Here is a 23,716-nt window from a genome sequence, read left to right on the forward strand (position 1 = left end):
GAAAGTGTAGAAAATAAAAAAAGGCGCTACTAATATAAACTACATTCAACAATCTGACAATGCAATACACCCGTCATCCAACATATTTAAAAGCTTGAACACGGCAGAACTCAACCTATCTAAGGTGGAGGCACGTATCGTCTGAATCAGCACAAGAGTTTCTTAGAAATCCAACGGCATTCCAAACAACTTGTTGATATCATCCATGGCCTCCTTAGTAAAGACGGTTGGCTCAAACAAGTCACTTTCTCTTGATTTGCTTGATGGTTTTGGTGCCACCTTGTGTTTAGGATGTTTTACGTCATCGGAAAGAATTGAAAACCCTATACCTCTTTCCCTGTCAAGAGCTTTTGCTGCTGATATCCGTGGATCCACAACTGGTTGATGTTCCAATTCATCATCAGGAAGTATCAGAAATCCACTATAATTTTCCTCCTTCTCCGGTAATTTTTCCCGCTTCTTTGATCTTCTAGATCTTACAAATTCTATTGGCTTTCCAAACATGTTATTTATGTCCTCCATGGCCTCTTTCAAGTTGATCGTGGGGTCTACAAGGCCATGATGGCAAGCATTCTCCACCACTGGCTCATCTAATATGGTTGAACCAACAAACTTGCAAACGACTGTATCCTCTCTGAATTTTCCTCTGGATGAGGTTGCTATACCCAGCTCATCAGAGTTTTCAGAAGCAAGATCCTTTGGTCGAGGAAACACGAAAGCATTCACATGTGAATCAGAGACATTTTGTGCTTGATCCAGCTCCGAGTCTCTATTCTCCTTTCCATCATCATTTCCTTCCTCGTCAATGTATATTTGCAATCCTTCCTCCTGAGGCTGAGCAAGTGTGGATCTTGTGTGCTGAAGTGAGCAAGTCTTCTCCCACTTCTGATCTTGAGATGCTTCAAATTGCTTCTCTAGGTTTTCGTCAACAAAAACCTTGAAATTGCTGCTGGAACTCTGCTTTTCCCTTTCATGCCTCCTAAGCGATCCTCTGCCAACTGGCATTAAATCAATTGGCTCTCTGAACATGCTGTTGATGGCATTCATTGCCTCCTTCATGTTTATTGTTGGTTCCACCAGTCCATGATGGCATGCATCTTCTGCCTCAGGCTTTCCAACTAGGGCAGTGTCTACCAACTTTACCATTACAGTATCATGGCAAGATATGGCAGGTTCATCCACTTTCATTTCCTCAGTCAGTTGCTGCTTTGATGTTTTTCTCAGTTCCATCCTTCCACTCCATTCCTTTCCAGCGATCCCATCTGTTCTTGATTCTGCTAGTTGCTTACCATTTTGAGACTTTCCCTCCCGAATTTCATCAGCATCGACATTTTTCTCCTGAGAAACTGATTTCTTAGTGCCATTGTCGTGGCATGTCCCATCAAGCCTTCCATAAGAATGGAAAATGTTTTCTTTGGTGGCCCTCCTTTCTTGATGCTGTGGAACATCCGCCGTATATTAGATGACTATGACAATGAGAAGGATCACTTAAAGCTGCCACAAGCAACATCAAAAGAAGAACATATGATACCTGGATCCTCTTAATCTTGTGTCTCTCCAACCGATGGAGAAATTGCTCGTACGATTTCTGCAGCTCATCCACCGGCTCGGCAAGGCTGCCCAACAGTTTAAAAAAAAGCAGCTTCACAAACCAGGAAGAGTAAAGTCTCTAAAAGTTACATCTGAAACCAAATTATCCATACACAGAAAGGTTAGCAACGGTTCTGCCAATTTGCTACACTAGAACAGCTTCACAGTTTGTGTTGCAAAAAACTCGTTGCCCGTAAATGAGCTATCTCCTTGTTTTTCCGCTAAGGAACCGTGCACCCGTGAAAATAACAGGGTAAAAGCTTACTTTTGCACTCCTAAGTGATAAATCTTGTCAGCTTCCTCGAATTTCTTCGTCTTCTCAAAGTAAAGAGCATATGCCTGGTAGAAGAGAGACCGCTTCGTCCCAATTCGATTCATCTCCATTGCTCTCAAAAGCACCTTCGGATCATCGACATAATCCATCTGCACAGTTATCGACAACGAAATCTACTCAATACCATTTTGATCGATGATGAAATAAGACTCTAATCTCGTGAATGCATTTTCACATGACAAGACCACAAAAGCTCCACCTAAATCCAACTCCTTTTGGCTTACTTTGAGCAAGGCTTCCCATATTCATGGAAAGACAATAAGGAGAGACTAATGATTCTCGCAAATTTGTTCCCAACACATACACGCACATGTAACTTCTGAATTGCAACGAATGCAGTTAAAAGGAAAGGTGTTTTTTTTTTTACCAACTGCAACCAAACGCGAAGGTAACGCAAGTCGTTCCTGTAGCGGCGGTCCGACTGGAACTTCTCGGCGCACTTTTGGAGAAACCTGGGGAGCTTCTCTTCCAGGACGTGAGGGGGAAGACGCTCCTTCATCCTCCTGATCCCACTGCCACAAGCATCGCAAAGCAGCGAAAAAGACGCCGGTCAATCCACAGTTCTAGCGAATGCGAAACGGGACCGATCGCAGCGCGAGAATACGGAACAGCCGGAGGGGGGAGGGGGACAATCTGGAGTTACCGGAGCCAGGGGAGGAGCGGATCGTCGCCGGCGTAGGTTCTGATGTCGGAGATCACGGAGGAGAAGAGATCGTCGTGGTGCGGCTGGGCGGCGCTGGTCTCCGCCATGCTCGCGACGAGAGAGAGAGAGAGAGAGAGAGAGAGAGAAAGCCTCAGGTGTCGAAGCAGTGGAGGTGGAAGAAGGAGAGTTTTGGAGAATCTCATTTCAATGGCGGTGTCGACCTAAATTTGAATTCTCCGGGTGGGCCCTGCGCGCATTTCCCCTTCATGGCTTTAGACGGCGCGTTTTGGGAGCCAATAACTATTGTTCGATGCTAAATTGAATTCAGGAAAATATGTACTTTGGTTCAACGTGCAATATTGTCCGTGAACTTTTAATTTGTTCGATGTTGACCTTGAACTTTTAGCTTGTTTTTTTATGCATGTTTCGAATTGAAATATCGAACGCTTTTATATAGTCCGGAGACTAGATTGAACATAACTAAAAATTCGGAGACCACATTGAACAAATTAAAAGTTTATGGGCGATATTACACATTGAGCTACAGTTTTGAGTCCACACTGAACAAATTAAAAGCTTATAGATCACATTTCACATTAGACAAAAGTCGAAAAGATATTTTGAATTTATCCAAAATTAAACATTTTCATTGATCTTGGAGAAATTAGAAGTAGGGGGTAGAGATAACCAGTTTTCAGGTGGTCCAGAAATTGGAAACCGGAACAATGGAACCGATTCCCAGTTTTCGAAACCGATTTGGTCCGATTCCCGAGTGGGCCAATAGAACCAATGGTCTGGTTCCACAGACAGATTAAATTCCTGTAATTAAAAATTTTCTAATTTCGGTTGAAAAATAAAGGTGTTTTGTTCTTCTCCATTTGTCTACTGCCAGTTTTCCTATATGAAATCAAGACCCTGCAAGATAAAGTATGTTGGCTCATCTGATTGTGGTATGTAATGGTATGAAGCATTGGATCCCACCAATAAGAACTCCAAAATGCAAGAGGCTGCGTTCTCGTAGCCTTGCAAGATAAATTTCTAAGAAATTAAACAAAAAAAATCCATCCGGTCCTTCCATCCATCAAAACCGGGAATTGGATCGATGCTCTCGGAAGTCGCCTAGAACCAGCGGGTTTGGTCCGGTCCGGGCAATTCTCCATCCGGACGGGTACCCCTAATACGAGGAGGAGAGTTTAGAGCTTGACGCATCTGGCTTCTTTAAGCAAAGGGAAGGGGGGGTCGAAGAGCCTTATCATTGCGCCAACCCGGTGTAAAAGAAAAGACAAAAAAGAAAAACGAAAGACGAGAGTCAAATCTCCTTCGCTCGAGTTGGCATTTTCACGAACACTCGGCCGTCGCCGCCGGATCACCACCACTCCGCCGCATCCTTCCGCTTCCCGCCGATCTATCCTCCGCCGATCACTGCCCCGCTCGCGGCATTGCCCCCTCCGAGGAAGAAGCTTCGGAATGCGGACGGAGGAGCAGCTGCTGCTCCGGGACTCGATCTGCTGATTGGTCGGTTCGTGGCTGTTGCGGTCCCTCTCTCCGGTTGTGTGATTCCTCGACATGGACCCGAACGCGCCGAGTACTGTCGATTTCCTCATCGCAATCTACTTCGCCGTCGCACTCGTCGCCGCCCGCTTCTTCTGCGACAGATTCATCTTCCGAGTAAAGCTTTTCCCCTCGCCTCCCCCCTTGCGCTCTGAGCGCGCGGCATTCTCGAACTTGTTTGAGCTCTCTCGATGGTGATTTTCGCGCGGTGTATTGCTTGTGCTTCTACTGATGCAATCGCTGTACATATGAAGCTAGTGTAGACTGGGTGAGGACTTGCTTGTTAGATGCGCTCGGATCAGGTCTCTTTAGGTGGTGTAGATTCAGTGTTTCTCTCCCTCTAATCGTTTAGACTGAGTTCGCAATCTCGTCCGATCAGGTAGGGTTCAGTCGTTTACTAGCATTATGGAAGCGCCTTTGCCAGTCTCTCTCGCTTTGAGAAGTATCTATGCATCTTCCTTTACGTGCATTTTTCTCCTGTATATATGTCTTCCGCACATGGATAATGGTTGGATGGTTGTCGATAAAGTACTGCATTATCGATTGAAGAAGAAATTCGTTCTATTCATCCTCTGTTATGGTAGAGGCAAAATCTCTCGCAGAAGTGGATTATTTAGCCTTGGAAACGCTAGTTCTGGCTCATAAGCTTTACGAGAGAGAACTGTTTGAGATCATTTCGTCTCGGTACGATTATAACGGTTGAGGTGGACTTCTGCTAGTCCTTTACCCTACCAAGCCCTGTAGATCTCATACTCATTACTTGGAAATTGTCTTTGAATCTGACAATGGAGCCAAAATCCATAGATTAGAAAAGAATCGGATTGAGTGATGCTTCCTCCTTTTTTGAAATCTTTCACTGTGCTCACTTCCTTTTATCTATGAATTAAGAGACTTGCACTCTGGTTGCTGCGCGATGGGCCCACTCCACTTAAGATTAACAAGGCTGTTCAAGCGAAGATCAGTAAGATCTCGGAATCTATGTGGAAGCTAACGTACTATGCTACTGTTGAAGCGTTTGTTCTGTCGATCACCTACCAAGAGCCATGGGTTAGAGACACAAAAGAGTATTTCAGAGGCTGGCCCAATCAAGAACTGAAGTAAGTAATTTGTTTGCTTGAAAAACCGAAATTGATCAATCATTCCAGCAAGACGAACCTCACTCAGCAGATTTTAGCGTGCATCAAACTTTATTGCTTTTTTGGAAGAGTATGTGCCGGATTCAAATGTGTCTTACATTTTTGCTAAATATCTTCATGTGATCATCTGCAACTCTCTGTTTGGATCCATACACAGTACACGGGGATGTCAGGGTCTTTTATGCTAAATACTCGATTATTGACCAAAAACTTATTTGAGTTGCTAGAGAGGATCTAACATCCCCACGTTTTAGCAGGAAGTTTTGCTATGATGAACTTGTTATACCTTCAATTACTAACTCATTAGTCAAGCTATGTCGTGATTTTGGCCGTGCCTTTTATTGGAATAGTGGTCTGTATACCAAACGGGAAATGAGATAATCTTCCTTAACAAGAATAATTTAAGTATTTGCACTCCAAATCCAAGGCACGAGCTAAAGTTTGAGGGAATAGATTTACACTTGGCTTTTACAAGTGGACCTTAAAGTTGGCATGTCCAAATCTTTATACGAGAAGAGCAAAATTCCCTTTGGATAAACTCACATGTTATTTCCTCCTCTTCCCCATAATTTATGAAAAAATTGGCACACAAACACTGGAAGCTATAAATTATTTTCTCATTCCATTTCAAGTAGGCTTAGGATCAATAAGTTTGTAGTTGGCCACTATTCTCCTTACATATCAGCAGATAGCTATTTTGGACGTCTTAGAACCTAAACTCAGATGTATGATGGAGTTTTCTCAGATTAGGTCATTATCTTGCTTACTGTTCTTTCCTCTTTGAAAAGAAGGTTCCTGCATGAGATGTTGTTTTTGTGGACGTGCTCTAGGCCAGGACCTAGGTTACCCTGATGAGGCGCATTTAAGACACGAGATACTCTCTTTACCTTCCATCTTTCTTCACCAGTGACAAGAGGAAGGCTGCTGTTATGACCCTCTCATTGATGAATGGACTTTTCAAAATGAATTTTAATGTCCAAAGTGAAACTTGAAAGTCTACGTCAAGCTTGTCAGAAAATAAAGTCAAGATCGGATAATCATCTTGACTATATCCATTTGTTTCCGCGTGTCAGGCTTTCCCTTAGGCTTTTCTACATGTGCCAATGTGGTTTCTACATCTACAGCATTGCTGCCCTACTTACATGGGAGACTCGAAGGAAGGATTTTGCTGTCATGATGTCTCATCATGTAATCACTGTCATCTTAATTGGTTACTCCTTCTTGACGAGGTAGGGTCTCACTGTCTCAGTAATTCCTTGTTATGTCCAGAACTAAAACACCATTTAACTAGTACCGGTGAGGCGGTGCTCATCAATTGTGAAGTAATCTCTCGGTTTCCTAGCTTTAGCCTTCCAAATGGAATAAAAGGGAAAATAGCTGTCATTGGAGTGGAGCTTACCTTGTTTTATAATATGTTCTTTCCTTGAGCATGTCCGTCCTGTAATGCCACTTCTAGCAGGTGGTGACGTCTCTTGCATGGAATAGAAAATGTTGTATTATCTCTCTCATCCTATAAGAAACGTCAACCTGCATCAATTATCATAACTTATGACATGTATTTGTTGGATCCTTCTAAAAAGGAACCCTGTTCACTGGGTTACATTAGCCTCATATGGATAAGCTGGACTATATAACCAAACAATTTTTCCTTAGAATGCCAATTTATTGAGAAATTAGAGAAGGATGTGGGGTGACTGGAGTCTGCCGCATTATTTTTAGATCGTGAGACCTCTCCTTGTTACAGAAATGTTAGAAAGTTCAAGAAATCTGTGGTCTTTGCTTAAGCACTGTGTGGCTTATATTACCATGTTAACACTAAGTCATCTCCGGGCTGTAGCAAATTATAGTTCCCACTATTTGGTCATTTTCCCACTGAGTTTCTCGAATGCTTTTACTTTACTGAAAACTGATTAAGGAAGTCTGAGCTTTGAATCTGCCCCAGAGGCTGCTTTCCCTGTGCTTGATTCTGAGGCTACTTAAATATCAATATTTATTTCAAACAAAGCAGCATCATTTTATTGAAATACCAGCATGTTGTTGATTAGTGCTTGACAGGATTCAGAAAAGCTGGCAAAATTGCTGTCTACTTTTTGTTTCAAAAGATGATGGCTATTAAGGTCATGCCTTTTCTTTTTCTTCTCTCTTTTCGAGCTAAATGTTTTCATGTGGAGAAATTAGCTTTGGGGTTCGGGGAGTTGACATTTCAAGGTCTGGTAAGTACAGCCAATCAATAAATTGAAAGATGGACAACATTTGGGGTTCTCTTCACCCTGTATGGTGGACCTCTGCCAGAATCTGGACGAGCCATCAGAAAGGACTACTTGGCGGAATTGAAGAATAGAGCTTTAGATGGCACACAAGAAAATTGTGTGCACACTGATCTTAGAGAAGTTTTCTAGTCATATGGTCTCTTAGGTTTTCAGTTGGTAGATGTTTCGCTTCAAGCTTTATGGCTATTTAAAGAAGAAAGTTAACAAAAGCTGTTCAATGGTGAAACAGGTTTTTTCGGATTGGCTCTATTATTCTTGCACTCCATGATGCCAGTGATGTGCTGATGGAAGCTGCAAAAGTCTTTAAGTATTCTGAGAAGGAGTTCAGAGCAAGCCTGTGCTTTGCATTATTTGCCATCTCGTGGCTCGTACTAAGGCTTATATTCTTCCCCTTTTGGGTCATCAAAGCATCTAGGTTGCATCCACTGGTGACTGTTTTTTCCTTTAGCTCGTCTACAATGGCTTCTGATACCTTGTGCTTTTTTGTTTTTTGACGACCAGCTATCACTTATGTGAATTTTTGCCGCTATCAGAAATCTATGGCTGTTCATTATACTACGTCTTCAACACGATGCTTCTGACTCTGCTTGTGTTCCATATTTACTGGTGGGTTCTTATATGCTCAATGATCATGAAGCAGCTAAAAAACAGAGGCAAAGTGGGAGAAGATATAAGATCTGGTAAGCGGTTTAAAGTTCTTCTAGTTTTAGTGTGACGTTGTTTTATACTACTGGTGATGCCGTACATTCAACGATCATCTGTTATGCTTGAACGCCTACTAAAACTTAGTTGAATTGAGTTGACCATTGTCGACACTTATGACTAAGTGAAATCTATCTAGAAAACGTTTGAAATTTTTTCACATAACTAGAATAGTGCAATTGCTGCTGTTCTACTTCCTGAGGAAAAATAGTGCGCTGCTCGTCGTACTTCCTGAAGTGGCATATTTATTGCTACGTTGCTTCTCAAATCTCCTACCATACTGCCATTAGATAATGCTGTTGGTTTATTCGAGAGGCGTACTGGTAAATTAGGAAGAGCTAATGAAGCGAAATGGTAACTCATGGGTCACTCTTTGATTATGAGTTTGTCACATCTTTCAATTAGCTCGACTGCTCGTCCAAACTTCTTCGCGACACTTGCAGTTGTTTTCTCGATCGATCTTTTTTTTCAGTTTATATTGTTGTGGAAGGCAAAAAAATCGAAGTCTCTTCTCGTCGAATTATCTGACTTTTCCCCTCTTTGAAATACAGATTCGGAGGATGATGACTAGATGGAAGTCTTGGCTCATCCAAATTAGTTCTTCATGAGGAAGCTAGTTACGGGAGCGTGGCATCTTTTGCCTCTCTTGTTGGTCGGCGAGTTGTCATTGATCGCAAGAAGTTGAAAAATTCTATGGTCCCTGATTTTTGTTCGACCCCTTTTGGGACGGTATTGGAGAGGTAGGGTAACGAAGGAAATCTTTCCCAGTTTTTTTCCCCTCGTGCTATATAATTCATAGGCTATTCCTCGTGTAATCTCTCTTTCCGCTCATACGATAGACAGATTCGATTAATTGAGAATGTCCCGAAATGGACAAGAAGAAAAACGCGGCTGTCCTTTTCGGGGAGTTGTTTTTCCCTCACCCTCCCGCTTTCATGATTTTTCAGTGCATAATTTATGGTTTTGTTATCAGTTCAGTGTGCCGAGGCGAAACGAAAGAGTCAGAAAGACGTTTGAAGGCCAGTTATGCTCTGCCGAGCCTGCAGCGAAGCATCGGAAAGTGATGCTTCAGGGCGGAGTTGTGCGGACTCGGTATGATTTTTTTGCGGCGACCACTCGGAACTTTTAGGAGAGATGCTGCGCGTTGTATTTTTATTTTGGGTGGGGGACATCGGATTATGCACTTTAAGGAACTAGGAAGGGTCCCACCCAGTTGTACTTTGTCTCATGCAGACTCTGCGTTTTCGGCATCTTGACCTTTTGACCGGTATTGTCGGTTACGAGTCACGCGGTTCAATTCGACGGAAGTTATATTCCTCAATCGGATTGCGTTCTGGAATGTGTCGGATAATTAATGCGAAGAGCTCCGGAACCTGGGAACGCAACTGCTCAGTACAACTGGCGCTGTGCGGTTTCAGGCATCGGGACGGCGCTAGACGGTTTAAGGTTGGTCAAAATCTTATCCGTTAATCGATTCATGTGTAAACCGAGATGGTCATGGGTCGGGACCCGGTTGTTCCTGACTCGGTCAACGCCCGCGTTTGCGCTGGTCTAACTGATGCTCCTCACTATCTCAAAGCAAAGATCGCCTTTGCGTCCTTAAATTCTTTTCTTTGACTCTATTGTTCGGCCGATCTTTTGTCTTTAATTTGAGGGTCAAAGTTTTGAGATGATGAAATTTTTCAGAAATTTTGTGATTTTACCTTCGACATGAGCTTCATTGCCGACAGAAATTCAGCTGCTCACTCAAAGATTTAGATTGCTGACAGAAAATTTACTCTAATTAGTTTCGTTTAATGCCGAACATTTTAATTTTAAAAATATTCTAAGAACTTCATTGGGATTAGCTCTTTTTTTGAAACAAATTCTTCTCGTACATTAATTAAGATCATTAATTGAGTTAATAATATGACTAGATTTCATAGAGGGAAATTTTTAATGAACCGGAGCCATATAATCCCTAGAGTAGACCTTGTCCTTCGTTTATTTCGCGAAAAATGAATAATTTGAAAAACATTTACCTCAAAATAATCGCTTGAAATAGCTAGTCAATGAAAAAAATTTCATTACCGATAATAATTTATGTCTCAACATCTTCGCGAACGATGGAAATATTGTTCGTTCATTCAATTTTATAAAGAGACAAGCGACCCTTTTAAGAACATGTTTTGCAAATCATCCATTTTTTCAAGAAACAGACATAGTCTAAGTGTCTAAAGTGGCCAGCTTAATCTCAAATAAGGGTCTGAACTCACCCGCCGTCTTTTTCCGACAACTAGGGTAAGGCCGATTTTCTCAAAAATTCGCAAAACGGGTAACATCTTAAAAATAAAAAACCCCGAATCAAATTCTCTTTCATGTATTCGGATCGATTCCCCATTTGTGATACTCACCACATGCAGGCTCTAAGGCCTTAGGAAGTAAGGAATCCATTTTTGCTCCAACATGAGTTCCCAATCTATGAAGGCCCCCACCAAGTAACACCATCGCATGAACAGAACCACCGGAAAGAAACTCTTGTTGGATTGTCCCAATCAACTGTGTACAGTATCGCACGAGAAAAAAATGCCTTGTCCAGACCAGTTTTCAGATGACAACCGCAAACCCACCAAAAACCCACCGCGTAATGAATTCAATTAGGGGCTTTTTGATCTTTAGAATTTTGGCCATTCTTCAATTGGTCGGCACGAACCCTAGATTCAATTTAGGTAAAATCATAAAAAAAAAGGAAAAAGAAAAGGAATTGGACGAAATTGCGCCCACTCTATATCCTGGGAAAAGATGGCCGGCGAATTCGGACTCTTAATTTGAGACTGAATTGATCACTTGGGACCTTTAATTGATATAAGGTCTATTCCGAGCCCTCCCCCTTTTTTTTTTTGTTGAGAAAATGGCTCAACTTCACGCCCTTAATTAGAATATGGATGTGTAGTTTGACGAAAAATGTACTTCATAAATTCTCAACTTCCTAATACTCTGTGATTCATCTTTCATCGAGCACAATACTGGAAAAAAAAAGAAAGAAGAGAATATCAAAAAATCGTGCGCGAGCAAGAAAAAAATTACAATGTGAACAACGTGTATTGATCAATGAAAGATCTAATGTCGTTTACATCATAGCCGGTGGGCGACATCATATAAAATTCCTTGATATTTCTTCGGGAAAACTCTTCTTTATTTTTACGCACAAAAAAAAAAATGAAATGATCAAGAAAAAGAATCCGACTCCCTCCCAGCCGGTGGCCCGTTACCGAAGCGGGCCCCACCGACCTCCCCCACCGCCTCCGACGTCAGCACAACCGTCAGCACCACCGGTCCCTCCCTTCCCTTACGCCCCCCAAACCCAACTCCCACCAACGGGAGAACTACACCCGTGCAAGTCATGTCGCCACACCCTCGCTTTCCGGCACGTGCGTGACGCCAATCAAAACGAATAAACCGCCCTCCTCCCAAACCAAACCAAACCGTGTGTGAACTGTGTGTCCAGGCTGGCAACATCCATGTAGGCAAACCACCGCAGCGTATATAAACCCGTTGACTCTCTTCTCCCCCTCGCTCCTCAACTCAACCGCCACAATCACGAAAGCAGAGCAGCACAACAACCCCAGACCTTCATCAGCGCATCGACATGCACAGCAAGAGACTCAAGCTCACCGAATCGGCCCCGCAGCCGCCGTCCCCGCCGCAGCACGGCCTCACCCACGACCAAGAGTTCTCCATCATGGTCACCGCCCTCAAAAACGTCGTCTCCGGCGCTGCCGCTGCCGCCGACCTGACCCCTTGCATCATCCCTCCCGGCTCCGCCGGCGACAACTGCTGCTGGGACAGAGACTTCGTGGCCCTCTCCGATCTCGACACGTGCCGGGTGTGCAGGATCGAGGGCTGCCTCGGGTGCGACTTCTTCCCCCCCATCAACGGCCAAGCGGAAGAGAGGAGTAGCAGCGGCGCAGCATCCAAGAAGAGGCCGTCGCCCACATCGTCGCGCCCGCTGGGCAAGAAGAAGTACAGGGGAGTGAGGCAGCGGCCATGGGGGAAGTGGGCGGCGGAGATACGGGACCCGCGGCGGGCTGTCCGGGTCTGGCTCGGGACGTTCAACACGGCGGAGGAGGCCGCGCTGGCCTACGACAAGGCGGCCATCGAGTTCCGCGGGGCGCGCGCAAAGCTCAACTTCCCGCACCAGGACCACTCACTCCTACCGCCCCCACCCCCGCCCCCGCCGCCGGTCACAGCGCTTCCTCAGAGACAGGACCCAAGGATGACGACAGTGGACAACAACGATTCGGGAATGGGGTCGAACTCGGAGGAGAACAAGGGGAAGGGGAAGGCGGCCGAAGCAGACGACTTCTGGGAAATGGTCAAGAACGAGGGCAAGATGGAGAGGGAGTGGATGATGTGGATGGACCTGGGAGGCGATTCCTCGGACTCGAATGGGCAGACCGTGCACTCGTTTTGATTCATTGATTCACTCGAACGACCGACGCATACACTGTATACTGTATAATTAGTTCTAAGCATTCGTTTCTTCTTTGATGTTCGACTGATCTTTCGGACATGTATGAGCATATTTTTTTGTATTGCTCACGATAGAGATTATATTCAGATTGCTCTTCTTCCTGAACTTCTGAGTCTTGTGGTTATGTCTGTCGGAATTACTACAGCATCTTCTGCATCTGCATGATGACTACGTGAAGAACTGAGCTACAAGGTGACGAAGCCCCGCTTGATAATAAAAAGTAAAGGACACGTGCGTAGGTCAATGTGAAATCGTGCCTAAGCAGCGAAGAAACCGTGACAAAATGGTCGGGATATGCTAAAGAATAAAGATTATCCAGATCGAGGCCAGGCTGGCCAGTTGGGACAAATGACTGATGAAGTGACGTCAGCTTCTTTTCGGGTTTCTTCTTGGCCTTTCAGGTGTGTTGGAGTTGGAACCGATGAGTGGACCCGAACTGTTTGACCAAAATGCGGCGTGTGAACCTGGTTGACTTCTAAGTTTGGGTCGGTCAAACTGCGTGTCGTGTTTCGTGTTTTGTCTCGCAACGCAACGCATTACGAAAAGGCAGATCGCTCCACGTCACTCGCCCTCGCTTTTCTTTTAACTCATCTTGCCCACGCGCCCCAAAGTAAACAATAGAATAATAAAAATTTAATTCCGAATTTTCGCAGCCTCTTTTTTTTTGACCTTTTTTGGTTGAACCCGACCCGAACACCTCCTTTTTTGCCCAGAAACGATATGCACCGTAGAGATGTGATCCGACGGGCTGAAATCGCTCGCGTTCGAAGCCGAGCTCAGCCATGGCGTCGTCAACTCTCCAAAACGAAAACTCACCGATCACCACCCTTAGCTCACTTCCGTTTCGGTGGCAAGAGTTGCTGTTCTTTTCCCAGGCGTTTTGCGCGAGCCGAGCTCGTTTACACTGTAAGTAAATTCTCTCAGCGTCGATATTCTTCAACTCCGCATGCATAGAACACTTCGAAACTGGCCTTGGTATTCCGAATTCCTCACCAGTTCTGGTTGCTATGCTTTCATTGGGATGTAGAGTTGGTGTTTTGCGCTTATGCGGTTGATCCAGGGCATTTCCAGAACCCTTCTTTTTTGGGTTTCATGGGTTAAAGTTCGTCGCTTTCTTTGCCCTTTCGTCCGTTTTAGGGAAACCCTCAAGTTATGTGTCTTCGGGGTTTCAGCTTTTCAGGCCGGGTGGTGCTCTTGCTTTTTTCTCTTCTGATTCTGGGCTTGAAAGGACTCAAATTTGATCGTGTCATGATGCGGATTAATTCATTCATAGCCGCACGTGTTCCTTCCTTTTCTTCTTCTTCGCGATGCTTTTCGTGTCGGCTGGCATTAGTCGGTGTGTTCCGATACATGCAGACGCCCGATGCTTCGAAAAAGGAGAAATGAATGGCAGTCTAGTTATATGTTGTATGAGCTCTTCTGGCAGGTGAAACTCTGCTTTGTCCGATTGCGTCGAGAAAGGACTCAAATTTGGTAATATCATGATTTAAATCGATTTGGTTTGTTGCAGCATGTGTTCCTCTGTGTGGTTCAATGTGATGACGATTGGGTACGGAGTCCAGTCTATGATGACAAATTGTCTTTGAAACATGATGGGCTATCATTTGTTATAATCCTTGTTTATGTTAGTAGAGCGGCTGTTCTATTCTGGTTCAGAGTTATACCTTTTCTTCCATCATGTTGATTTTCCTCACCTTTAGAGATAAGGCTAAATCCGGGAGAGCTGTTTTGGCGAGTGTTATTTCTTCTTATGAAAATTACTCCCTGCCATGCTTATTATAGATGGGTTACGGCTAATGGCGTGTTTTTGTGGGGCTATGCGTCAGTCAGAACAGCTGGTAAATAGTGGCTTGATTGGAGTCTTATCATTACATGAGTTTCATTCCTATCCCTTTGTTAGATCTGACTTTCATGATAGAGATGCTTTGTTTTGTTTCTAGTTTGAGATGGCACCTCAGACTCAAAGGTCCGCAGCTCAAGGAAATTCCCAAGCAGTTGAGCCTAAAAAGGAATGGATGCATCACAAGAAGCAGTCAGTTAACAAGACTGTTAGACACGAGCAGTGTGGGCAACAGCTAGCAGGGGGCAGAACTGTTCTGACTGCAAATCAACGGGATGTAGTGATTCATTTACTGCAAACCACCCACGAGCTAATTCTGGAGATACAACAAAAGTGTGCTGGTATTCAAGCTTGGTTCACGCAGCAACTGCGTAATAACAATTTCATGAAACTAAATCCACCAACTTTTTTGGGGGTTGCCAACCACTCAGAGGCTGTATCTTGGTTGATTAAAATGGAGGAGCTTTTCAATGTATTTGGGCGCTCCTATGAAGAGAAAGTGGATTATGCCACCTATAGGTTGAGCGAGACTGCTATCACTTGGTGGCAGCTTGAGAAAAGTAAGTGCAAACTGGGCGCGGAGCCATGTACTTGGGATAACTTTGAAAAGGCTTTCTGTGCACAGTACATCCCAGACAGTGTTCGACTTCAAATGGCAGAAGATCTCATCAACCTGAAGCAGAAGAACTTGACCGTAGTTTAGTAAACTGGCAAGGTTTGTGCCACTGTGGGTGGACGGAGATGAGGTCCTTGCTCGGAGGTTTGAAGGGGGATTGAGGCCTCAGATTAAGGCATTGGTGATGCCGTTCGAACTAAAGGCATACAGGGATATTGCCAGAAAAGCTTCTTTGGTTGAGAAATGCCTCCTCGAGGTAGAAATGATGTGCAAAAGAAGAGGCATGCCATCGAGGTGCCCCAACAAGAACAGGATTCATATAATCCCAAGGGCAGGGATTCAAAGTGCTTGCGCCTTTAGATGGAAAGAGACTTGATCAATCTGAAAGAGAATAACTTGACAGTGGCCGAATATGAGGCTGAGTTTGATAGACTATTTGATAGACTAGCGACTTTTGCTCCTTCCTTGGTAGCAGATGAGGCAATCCGAGCATTGAGATTCGAGGAGGGATTGAAGCCTCGGATCGAACTTGTTGTGGTCCCATTTGAGCTGAAAACTTTCACTGCTGTGGTGAATAAGGCTAAGCTGGTAGATAGAGTTCTCGAGGCGGAAGTTGGACACGGACAGATTTGAATCTGCTTGATCAGGAGTTCCTTCACCCTTTCTTTTGCCTCGTCAATCAGGACTTGAGATGCTCGTGGCCTAAAAAATGTATAGGGAATCAGGGACATTGTGAATAGCATGGATCTTCTTTCTCTTTCGTTTTTGCCTTGTTATCAGGACTCGGGATCCTAAAGATTGTGGATGGTCTGTTTGAAAGGTTCATGAGAACTGGTGGGAAGACAGACAAAGAACTCGTGAATGGCGATTAGCTTTTTTTTGGGTTGTTTTTGTTTACTTCCACGAGGAGCTTTTCGTTTGGGACACAACTGCTGCTGTAAACTGAGCTTTGTGTCTTTTTACAACGATGCCCTAGCTAGATTATGCTCAGAGTTAGTCGTAGCTAAGTGGTTACGCACTTGAAATAATCTATAAATCTAGGCATGTCACATGAGTGGGGACCAAGCGCGGTTAAGTTTTTACTTTGGAACATTGGGGAAGTTATAGGGGTGTGCAACCGGACCGGGTTTACCCAAAAATCGGACCAACCCACCCGAAAAACAGGTCCGGGAACCGGTTCTAACAAGAACCGGTCCGGGTACCGGTTCCATTTTTTGGGAACCGGTTAGAACCGGTCCGGTTTCCGGTTTCAAGTAAAAATCAACCCAAACCTGTTTTAGAACCGGTTTTAGAACCGGTTTTGAGATAATGTACAAAAAAGTAAAAAGTCTATATCACGTTACCCTACTTCAACGGTTTTAGAACCGATTTCCGGTTTAATATTGGAATATGTTTCACAACTATGAGCGAAATAACACGGCTCTTAAAGTCATCTAAATATTGTGTGATTCAGATGAGATATATAGACATTTTTCTAGTGAGAGCAGATGTCTTATCGCTAAGTCTCTTGATTTTTCTTTCAAGATATTTCATTCGGAAACAGAACTGAGGAGTTATCTCATCATGGCGCAAAATAAAGAGCTAAACATGTTGAATAAATTCCCTGGAAATGTGACTCTTAAAGATTTATGCGATTGGACTATGTCTTGCCACATAGTGCTTTTGGATTGTTGATTTTGATGGATTGTAATTTCAATTGCTCATTTTGGGGATTGTTACTTTTGGCGGATAGTGGTTTTTGTTATTCATCTTTTATTTTAAATCGTTTCATTGCTACCTATATTATTTTGCTAGAAAAAAATAAAACCGGACAAAGGAACAAAAAAAAAAAGGGTTCTCGGGTAGACCTTGAAACCGGACTGGAAAAACAAGGTTGGTTCCAAAACAGGGTCTAGGAAAAACAGGATTGGTTTCAGGTTCCAAAAATTGGGAACCGGTTATAACAGGGCTGGTTTCAGGTTCTAGGTCCGAACCCAACCCACCCCGGAACCGATCACCCCTAGGAAGTTACCATTTCATAATGGAATGGCACTCCCCTTGAGTTTTGTTGTTCAATCCTAAAGTGCATTATGAATGATGATTTTGCTTATTGCGATAGGCAAAAGCTCTTTGCATGCATACGAGGGACTTTTTGTGGAGATTTCGCCTTTGCTTGATCTTATAGCTTGCACTTGGAGATTACCGCATTGTTCGTTGAGATGAGCAAGCTCTCTAGAACTTGGGAAAGCGAGTTTTCCTGGAAGCATTTATTCCAGCGATGAAGTGCTTACGACTTCATCGAATCTTTCCTCTCAACAGGACCTTCGTATTTGTTGAAAACTTAAAAGAAAATTTCATCGCCACTCTGAAATCTTCATAAAAAAAGTTAGATCATCTTCATTCACACTCGGGTTAAAAAGAGGTAAGTCAGCAAATTTTATGAATCACACAACTCAAAGGTCAGAGAAGGACAACACAGAGAGAAAATGAAGAGAAGGGAGATCTAATTACATCATTTGCGCACCACAAGGGAAAAAAAACTTCTATTCTATACATGATTCAGAAATCAACTGTACTATCGCCTGCCAGAGAGACTGATGGAGCTAACTTTCATGGGGGTTGCCACCACCAATGGAGCTTCTGGAGAGTCGCTGACGGCAAACTTGTCGTGCATGAAGCGGCTTTCAACTATGGATTCGTCCTTCAGCACAATCTTGTAACAATAACAGCTTTTAAGGCCTTGCTGATTCCGGTAGCACTGGTGCGCGCTGTTCTTCACTTGCTGGAAGTCCCATATCACGCTGAATTTTCCCACCGTCGCCACAAGATGCCTTTCTTGTTTACCATTCTCAGTAACCTGAAAGAAAAAAACAATTCAAGAAATTAGACAAAAATACGTGAAGTTACATCCGAGTCCAGCCAGACGCATTTTAGGTATAAAAGAAATGACACAGCCGTAAAAACACTATCAATAGATAAACAACATAGATCCAGCTATAGCGCGTTAGTTCTCATACCCAGACAGTAACAATGTCTTGTAACACTAAAGAGTTAATTCTTGCCCAGCACCACCTTGTCACACAAAGACGGCCTGCCTTCCTGACAAGCTAATAGATGATGCCAGCATATTGAAATAGAAAACTTCCAACTTCCCCAGAAAATTTTAATGGATTTAACTGAATTCCACAAGAATAACCGTTGCAACAAAATTTCTATTCACAGAGATATTGACTGTATGATGCAAAAGCTCATGATAGCTTAATAAATGACTGCTAAGTGAACAATTCACAGAGATTCACAGATACCCAAAACCTCAAATGTGACAAATAGCGGAACTAAAAATAACACAATCCAACATCGCATTCATATATAGATGAATCAAAGGCGACTCCACTGCACAAAGTAAAAGAAAGAAATGAGGTTTACCCATGAGAAGTGGCCACCATGGAACTTATTGTTCTCGCCGGCCAAATGTGAATCCAACGGAGTCAGCTTCAACAATCGTGGAGCTGGAATCTTGTTTCCCATGCGACCAGTAAATCCAGTTTTCGTCCTCCCATCTTTGTCGGTGAACAGAGTGCATATAAGAACCAAGTACGTGTCCGTTGTTCCCAGCACCCACTTTCCATCGTAAGTCACATCAACCTGTGTAATCGGAGAACCAAGCCCTGGAAATGCAGTTTTGGCCTGCCTCATCGAAGTCTTGGAGTACAACCTTATCTTACCATCAATGGAACCGACAACAATCGAGCCATCCCCGGTGGTCGCAAAGCACTGGAAGTTTGTTCCCCGTGAAAACTGGTGACCCTGAGTCCATTGCAAAACAGGAGAATTCGAACTCGCAATATTTTGCACAATCCCTCTCCTGTCTCTCATATCCCACTGACAGAGCCTATTATCGTCCAACCCTAAAAATGTCGATTCCGAGGGATCCAGCTGCGAGCCTTTAGTGTCGTTCGTAATATCTCTCATCGTAATATCTGCCCCATCCTTTTCAAACTTCCATTCAGTCACAATTTTCCCCGTCTCAATATCCAATTGCTGAAGCCCTGTAGCATGGGGTTTCCCTTCCTTCAAAGGACTCATCAACATCATATTAGTCTCTCCCCTCATTAACATAGCCTTCTTTGGGGTCATCTCCGACAAGCTTGAACCCACTTTCTTGTTCCCACTGTCGTATCTCACATGAACGCCTTTCCCTCTAATCCCATGCGCCGAATTCCTGTACACCTGAACCCCCAAATCATTGACCAAGAAGCTATTATCCAATGCACCGAGAGTCAAACTCTGAATTCCGCCATTTGAAGCCTCCTCAAACTCTTCCATCAAGTCCGGATTCGGATGATTACGCGACGACAGCTCTGGGCTCTTCCTCAGATCATTCTCCGCGTCCTCCCACACCGAGTCGTCCGCCACCTCGGGCTTAACCCACCCAAGGAACTCCTTCCCATAAACCTTCTCTTTATTCCCCTCAGTTGCTCTCAGCCCATACACATTCTCAAACAAACAATCCTGAAACCTCGTCACGAAGCTCCGATACTCCTCGTTAGTGAAAAACTTCATCGCCCAAACGCCACTACTCACAAAATCCACGCGCCTCTGCTCGCCGAACATCTTCAGCTGCATATCGCTGGAAACCCTAACGCGCACCTTCGACCCCACCTTCAAAACCCACCAGGACCCCTCCCCGCGGCCGACCGACTCCTCCTCCTCCTCGCAATCATCGTCATCGCTGCCGCCGCCGCCGCCGTCGACACTAGACGTCCTCACAAACCTATAAGACGTCAGCTTATCGGAAACGATCCACTTCGCTTTCGGCGTGTTCCCGCCGATGTGGAGGTACAGCTTGACCGGATTCTTCAAATCCGGCGGCCGCGCCGCCGCCGGGTACTTGACCCTGAGAGACTTCAGCCGCGCGTCGATCTCGTCCAGCGAGTTCAGGGATTGAGAAGTAGTACCTGAAGAGGAAGAGGCCCGGTGAGGCTCCTTCTGGTGGCGGCGCTGCTCTTCCTCGGCGTCTTCGTACTCCTCGTGACAGGACTCGCCGCCGCCGCCGCCGCCGTCCTCCTCGTCGGAGGAATCGATCTCGAGATCTTCGCGGCTGTGAGAGCCTCCCATGGGCGATTCAAACCGTCAGTTTTCTCGGGAATCGCGAAAATGACTGATTTCTCGAGGGAGCGAGTCGAGTTGACGAAAAGGGTGAGAATTGGGGAGGATTTCTCGAGAAATGATGATGTTAGTTACAGCCGCGGGGCCCATATATAGGAAAGGTAGAGTGACGGGCTGTGACGAGTAGCGTCAGCCGAACGCCGGCGTTTGCTTCGCTGTGAAGTAACATGCAAAAGAAAAGTGGCCCCGTGTCTTTACCGTCTCCCTATCCCAGGGTGGGCCCCGCTTCCCGGGAGCCGGACACGTCCCAGGCGCGCTTTCCAGCTCGGGGCGTCGTGGGGCCGAGGCTTTTTCCATTGCTCGGGTCGGGTTTGTTGTTCTGGGCCAGCCCGAATAGCCCGGTCAGGCCCATCTTCTAATTGGGCCAGCCAGTCCGTGAAAACATCCATGGGCCTCAATTGAGCATTTCGCATGGGATTTCCAGTTTACCAGTAGATTTAAGTGTGTGGAACAAGCTCATTATTAGCACATATATGATTTGCAGTTACCAGCCAAATTGCTGTCAGAGGAAAAACACATGATCAACACAAAGGAAATCATGCACTCCAGTGGCCATAATTTGCATTGCAGCAATATTCACAGCAGCAGTGAGGTTCTAGTATCTGTTTTAACCATAGTAAATTCTTTCGCAGCGCTAGGCATTCTCTCCATATCTTAATATCTAAAGAGTATCTCTAAAGAGTAGTAGCGCGCAAAAGCTACATCTGGAGTGGGAACAGGGGAGCGGGAAGTTGCGTTTGCTTTCATAAGGCGTCCCTTGCGGCGATGCGGCATGTAATGGCATCGGCGAGCGACGATATTCCCAATTCCGGGCCAGGTATCTTGTAGAGCTGCAGTGCGTAAAACTTTGGATTAACCAGCAAGTCGAGCATAAAAAATCCTGACAAATGTAAAAGTGCTAGTCTTATAGCATATAAAGAGAACGAACTAGCACACCTTCTGTATCTGGGCTAGGTTTGCTCTCCCTTCCAGTTCCTCCAACTCAATTTCTTTTCCACTGATAAGTGCTGCAATGGCCTTCATCTGATAGTACAAGGTGGGAATGAAGTCATGACCAAAACTGCTGTCTGAATGAATAGTTCAAGATATTTGCGAGATAACCAAATGCTAGGACAAGATACCTCATCAAGTGATGCATTGAAACAAGCAGCGAGAACATAGGTGGAGCTGTCAGAGATGCCACATCGTTTCAAGGATTCCGTAATCTAACAATATTGAAATCACCAAGAGGTTAACAACCACACTAACCCTAAAATAAAGCAGAAAGAACTTTCACTATTCATTTTTTTTTCCAGGTGAAAGCAGCACGACAAAAAACGAGCTTACATACATGCTTAGACCCTGAATAGTTGTAAACAAGCTCCGAATGGAGAGTACGGGTAATCAGCGAACCTCGAGAATTGGACAGAAGTGTCTTATGTGCAGCGGCTAGAACAGGGAAGATATCCGGAATCTGGTCACCATAATTTTCGTGAGAAACATTAAAAAAGCACAACAGGTGGAGAACAAACATGATAAAAATTCGAAGTCGTGCCCACATATCACATACGAGCAGAGCATTGAGAAGAGCAACTTCTGGTTCCAAAGTTCCAGCCTGCATAGAATCCAAAAGTTCCCTGCATTTTGACAAACGGATGTCAAGTCCTTTGAAAGAGCCTTAGTCTTCAAGTAAGCTCATGCGCATTACAATTATGGACAGAAAATACCCACCAACCGAACACAATCTAGGGAAGTTAAATGCAGCTACTAATTTCAATGAGGGCTAGATAAAAAGACTGGTCGGTAGCAAATGAGTGATAATTCATTAAAGCATCCTAGACAACAGATAGACGAATAAGAGGATAAAAAATACACAAACATGCATTTCCACCTTCAGCTGCCGTATTGGCCAAAAATGAAAAAAGGAATACAGAACTCCCTACAGCTCACGTAGAAAAATAACGGGATAGCATCTTCAAAAAATTAGCCCAAGGGTGGAAATCCATCAAACACACCAATTTGATGCTCTAGGGGAGACTGTAAAATTGTGGGTCTACATGGCAAATAAGAAGTCCTTGAAGTGATCGGTGAACCCTTTTGGGGAGGGGACAAGGCTGAGTAATCCACCTAAATCTGCCAAAGACACGGCATTGGCCGGCTCGACTTCTTCAGGCTACCGCCACCAAATGGACATCCCATCCTACTGGCAACCAAAACCATAGCTTCTGCTTTCGATTCCGCCCTCTTTGATCAATCATTTCTCTTAGTATTCTTATCTTCGTGTTCTTTGCAAATGTACTCGCTCTTCTCCTCTCTGCTTCCTTAACTTCAATACCAAGAACTACTACAACCATCACCAACCTCTCTCTCTCTCTCATTACTCGCCACGAGATCATTACAAATCCAAGTACTCAAATGTTCCTCGAAAGTTCAAGCGGACGTGTTTCGGGGCCTTTCCCAAGCGTGGCTGAGGCGTCTCCTCCCTCCATTTCCGACGCAACAAACAGTCCCAAATAGCCACCGGGCGAGCCAAGAAAGTTCCATAGTTTTCAAATACATGATACGTCTACGCTGATTCTTTCAAGCAACGAGAAGCAGACACTGAATGGAGAGAGAGAGAGAGGGAGGGAGGGAGAGAGATACTTGGAATTGGCGACGTCGGCGAAGAGGGCGACGGAGAGGGTGTCGCCATTGCTGATGTCGAAGGCCTTCATGGCTGCAGCAGCACCGACGGCCGCGCTGTGTGTTCCCAAAACTCTGCTCAAGTGAAGCCTCGATCGGACAAAGCTAGGGTTTTTCAGCGCGGGTTTTCCTTATTATCGCGTGTGTCTCCAGTTTCCAACCGGACACTGCATCCGCCTTTTGTGGGGCGCCACGTGGCTCCCTAGTCAACGTGAGCCGAAAATCAAAACTAATGGAAAAAAAAAAAAGGGGTACATCATTCACACGATCTCGCGCCAGGTAGGGGTCGAACCTACGACTTTCTGCTTAGGAAACAGACGCTCTATCCACTGAGCTACAGGCGCTTCTTGTCAATGAATTGAAGCTTTAAAAATTGATATACATATTTTAGTTATAATCTAGTCATATTATGCATTCGAACTTTTTAAGAAAATTAAATCGTTTGATTTACGAACATGATTGATGATGGACTACTTACCCGTTGCGTCTGAATTTGTTGACATATGAGCATGTAAAATACGTGACCAGATGAATGTTTGTAGATTTTCGCTAAATGGTAATCGACTTTTTATGGATTTAAATTGGTGAAATCTGCATTTACCGTAAAGATAGAACATCTTAATCAGAATGATCACGGGATGGCGACAATGGCAAAGGACACCGAGCAAAATTAAGATGCGAAATGCCCTCCATGACATTGATGAAAGCCAAT

General features: G+C 44.5%; 6 protein-coding genes and 1 non-coding gene across 11 annotated transcripts; 3 read left to right on the forward strand and 4 right to left on the reverse strand.

Moving 5' to 3' along the window:
• Positions 1–7: 7 nt before the first annotated feature.
• LOC115672726 (uncharacterized) lies at positions 8–2,857 on the reverse strand. Its single transcript, XM_030594642.2, has 5 exons — positions 2,568–2,857; positions 2,292–2,436; positions 1,856–2,013; positions 1,532–1,616; positions 8–1,437 (listed from the first exon to the last, which is right to left on the reverse strand). Exons 1-5 carry the CDS (start codon positions 2,768–2,770, stop codon positions 163–165), a joined length of 1,866 nt encoding a protein of 621 aa, XP_030450502.1. The 5' UTR covers positions 2,771–2,857; the 3' UTR covers positions 8–162.
• A 981-nt stretch (positions 2,858–3,838) lies between these two features.
• Positions 3,839–9,148, forward strand: LOC115672941 (ceramide synthase LOH2-like). The gene is made up of 6 exons (XM_030594942.2): positions 3,839–4,235; positions 5,007–5,215; positions 6,328–6,483; positions 7,754–7,939; positions 8,026–8,204; positions 8,778–9,148. The coding sequence occupies exons 1-6, from the start codon at positions 4,134–4,136 to the stop codon at positions 8,795–8,797; spliced, it is 852 nt and encodes a 283-aa protein (XP_030450802.1). The 5' UTR covers positions 3,839–4,133; the 3' UTR covers positions 8,798–9,148.
• A 2,681-nt stretch (positions 9,149–11,829) lies between these two features.
• Positions 11,830–12,844, forward strand: LOC115672851 (ethylene-responsive transcription factor ERF109-like). Its single transcript, XM_030594817.2, has one exon. The coding sequence runs from the start codon at positions 11,855–11,857 to the stop codon at positions 12,677–12,679; it is 825 nt and encodes a 274-aa protein (XP_030450677.1). The 5' UTR covers positions 11,830–11,854; the 3' UTR covers positions 12,680–12,844.
• A 513-nt stretch (positions 12,845–13,357) lies between these two features.
• On the forward strand, positions 13,358–16,246 carry LOC115672919 (uncharacterized). Of its 4 annotated transcripts, XM_030594920.2 has the most exons (3): positions 13,362–13,645; positions 14,680–14,856; positions 14,890–16,246. In XM_030594920.2, exons 1-3 carry the CDS (start codon positions 13,460–13,462, stop codon positions 15,280–15,282), a joined length of 756 nt encoding a protein of 251 aa, XP_030450780.1. In that variant the 5' UTR covers positions 13,362–13,459; the 3' UTR covers positions 15,283–16,246. The 4 variants fall into 4 exon arrangements, 3 of the variants coding, with proteins under 3 accessions (XP_030450780.1, XP_056160729.1, XP_056160730.1); XR_008814833.1 differs by having other exon boundaries at positions 13,358–13,645; positions 13,767–16,246; XM_056304754.1 differs by having other exon boundaries at positions 14,680–16,246.
• Positions 16,247–17,547: 1,301 nt separating this feature from the next.
• LOC115672699 (protein CYPRO4) lies at positions 17,548–20,387 on the reverse strand. The gene is made up of 2 exons (XM_030594604.2): positions 18,601–20,387; positions 17,548–18,031 (listed from the first exon to the last, which is right to left on the reverse strand). The coding sequence occupies exons 1-2, from the start codon at positions 20,290–20,292 to the stop codon at positions 17,750–17,752; spliced, it is 1,974 nt and encodes a 657-aa protein (XP_030450464.2). The 5' UTR covers positions 20,293–20,387; the 3' UTR covers positions 17,548–17,749.
• A 486-nt stretch (positions 20,388–20,873) lies between these two features.
• On the reverse strand, positions 20,874–23,087 carry LOC115672702 (uncharacterized). Of its 2 annotated transcripts, none has more exons than XM_030594609.2 (6): positions 22,966–23,087; positions 21,893–21,959; positions 21,674–21,796; positions 21,465–21,548; positions 21,280–21,366; positions 20,874–21,173 (listed from the first exon to the last, which is right to left on the reverse strand). In XM_030594609.2, the coding sequence occupies exons 1-6, from the start codon at positions 23,034–23,036 to the stop codon at positions 21,087–21,089; spliced, it is 519 nt and encodes a 172-aa protein (XP_030450469.1). In that variant the 5' UTR covers positions 23,037–23,087; the 3' UTR covers positions 20,874–21,086. The 2 variants fall into 2 exon arrangements, with proteins under 2 accessions (XP_030450469.1, XP_056160828.1); XM_056304853.1 differs by having other exon boundaries at positions 21,893–21,987.
• A 188-nt stretch (positions 23,088–23,275) lies between these two features.
• TRNAR-CCU (transfer RNA arginine (anticodon CCU)) lies at positions 23,276–23,348 on the reverse strand. Its single transcript has one exon. It is a non-coding gene; the product is annotated as a tRNA-Arg (tRNA).
• Positions 23,349–23,716: the final 368 nt, after the last annotated feature.

The sequence above is a fragment of the Syzygium oleosum genome, unplaced genomic scaffold (assembly GCF_021117445.2).
Source record: "Syzygium oleosum isolate NSW1041296 unplaced genomic scaffold, Sole_v2.1 Sole_v2.33, whole genome shotgun sequence".
NCBI classification, from domain to species: domain Eukaryota; kingdom Viridiplantae; phylum Streptophyta; class Magnoliopsida; order Myrtales; family Myrtaceae; genus Syzygium; species Syzygium oleosum.

Coding starts and splice junctions, on each gene's coding strand:
- LOC115672726 (XM_030594642.2), bottom strand. CDS start 2,770: ATGAGATTCTCCAAAACTCTCCTTCTTCCACCTCCACTGCTTCGACAC. Junction 2,437..2,567: donor CCGCTCCTCCCCTGGCTCCG/GTAACTCCAGAT, acceptor TGCTTGTGGCAG/TGGGATCAGGAGGATGAAGG. Junction 1,438..1,531: donor ACAAGATTAAGAGGATCCAG/GTATCATATGTT, acceptor GATGTTCCACAG/CATCAAGAAAGGAGGGCCAC.
- LOC115672941 (XM_030594942.2), top strand. CDS start 4,134: ATGGACCCGAACGCGCCGAGTACTGTCGATTTCCTCATCGCAATCTAC. Junction 4,236..5,006: donor GCGACAGATTCATCTTCCGA/GTAAAGCTTTTC, acceptor CTATGAATTAAG/AGACTTGCACTCTGGTTGCT. Junction 6,484..7,753: donor GGTTACTCCTTCTTGACGAG/GTAGGGTCTCAC, acceptor ATGGTGAAACAG/GTTTTTTCGGATTGGCTCTA.
- LOC115672851 (XM_030594817.2), top strand. CDS start 11,855: ATGCACAGCAAGAGACTCAAGCTCACCGAATCGGCCCCGCAGCCGCCG.
- LOC115672919 (XM_056304754.1), top strand. CDS start 13,460: ATGCACCGTAGAGATGTGATCCGACGGGCTGAAATCGCTCGCGTTCGA. Junction 13,646..14,679: donor GAGCCGAGCTCGTTTACACT/GTAAGTAAATTC, acceptor TTTTGTTTCTAG/TTTGAGATGGCACCTCAGAC.
- LOC115672699 (XM_030594604.2), bottom strand. CDS start 20,292: ATGGGAGGCTCTCACAGCCGCGAAGATCTCGAGATCGATTCCTCCGAC. Junction 18,032..18,600: donor ATGGTGGCCACTTCTCATGG/GTAAACCTCATT, acceptor TTTTTCTTTCAG/GTTACTGAGAATGGTAAACA.
- LOC115672702 (XM_056304853.1), bottom strand. CDS start 23,014: ATGGCGACACCCTCTCCGTCGCCCTCTTCGCCGACGTCGCCAATTCCA. Junction 21,988..22,965: donor GCCGACGTCGCCAATTCCAA/GTATCTCTCTCC, acceptor GCTCTTTCAAAG/GACTTGACATCCGTTTGTCA. Junction 21,797..21,892: donor CTCTTCTCAATGCTCTGCTC/GTATGTGATATG, acceptor TATGGTGACCAG/ATTCCGGATATCTTCCCTGT.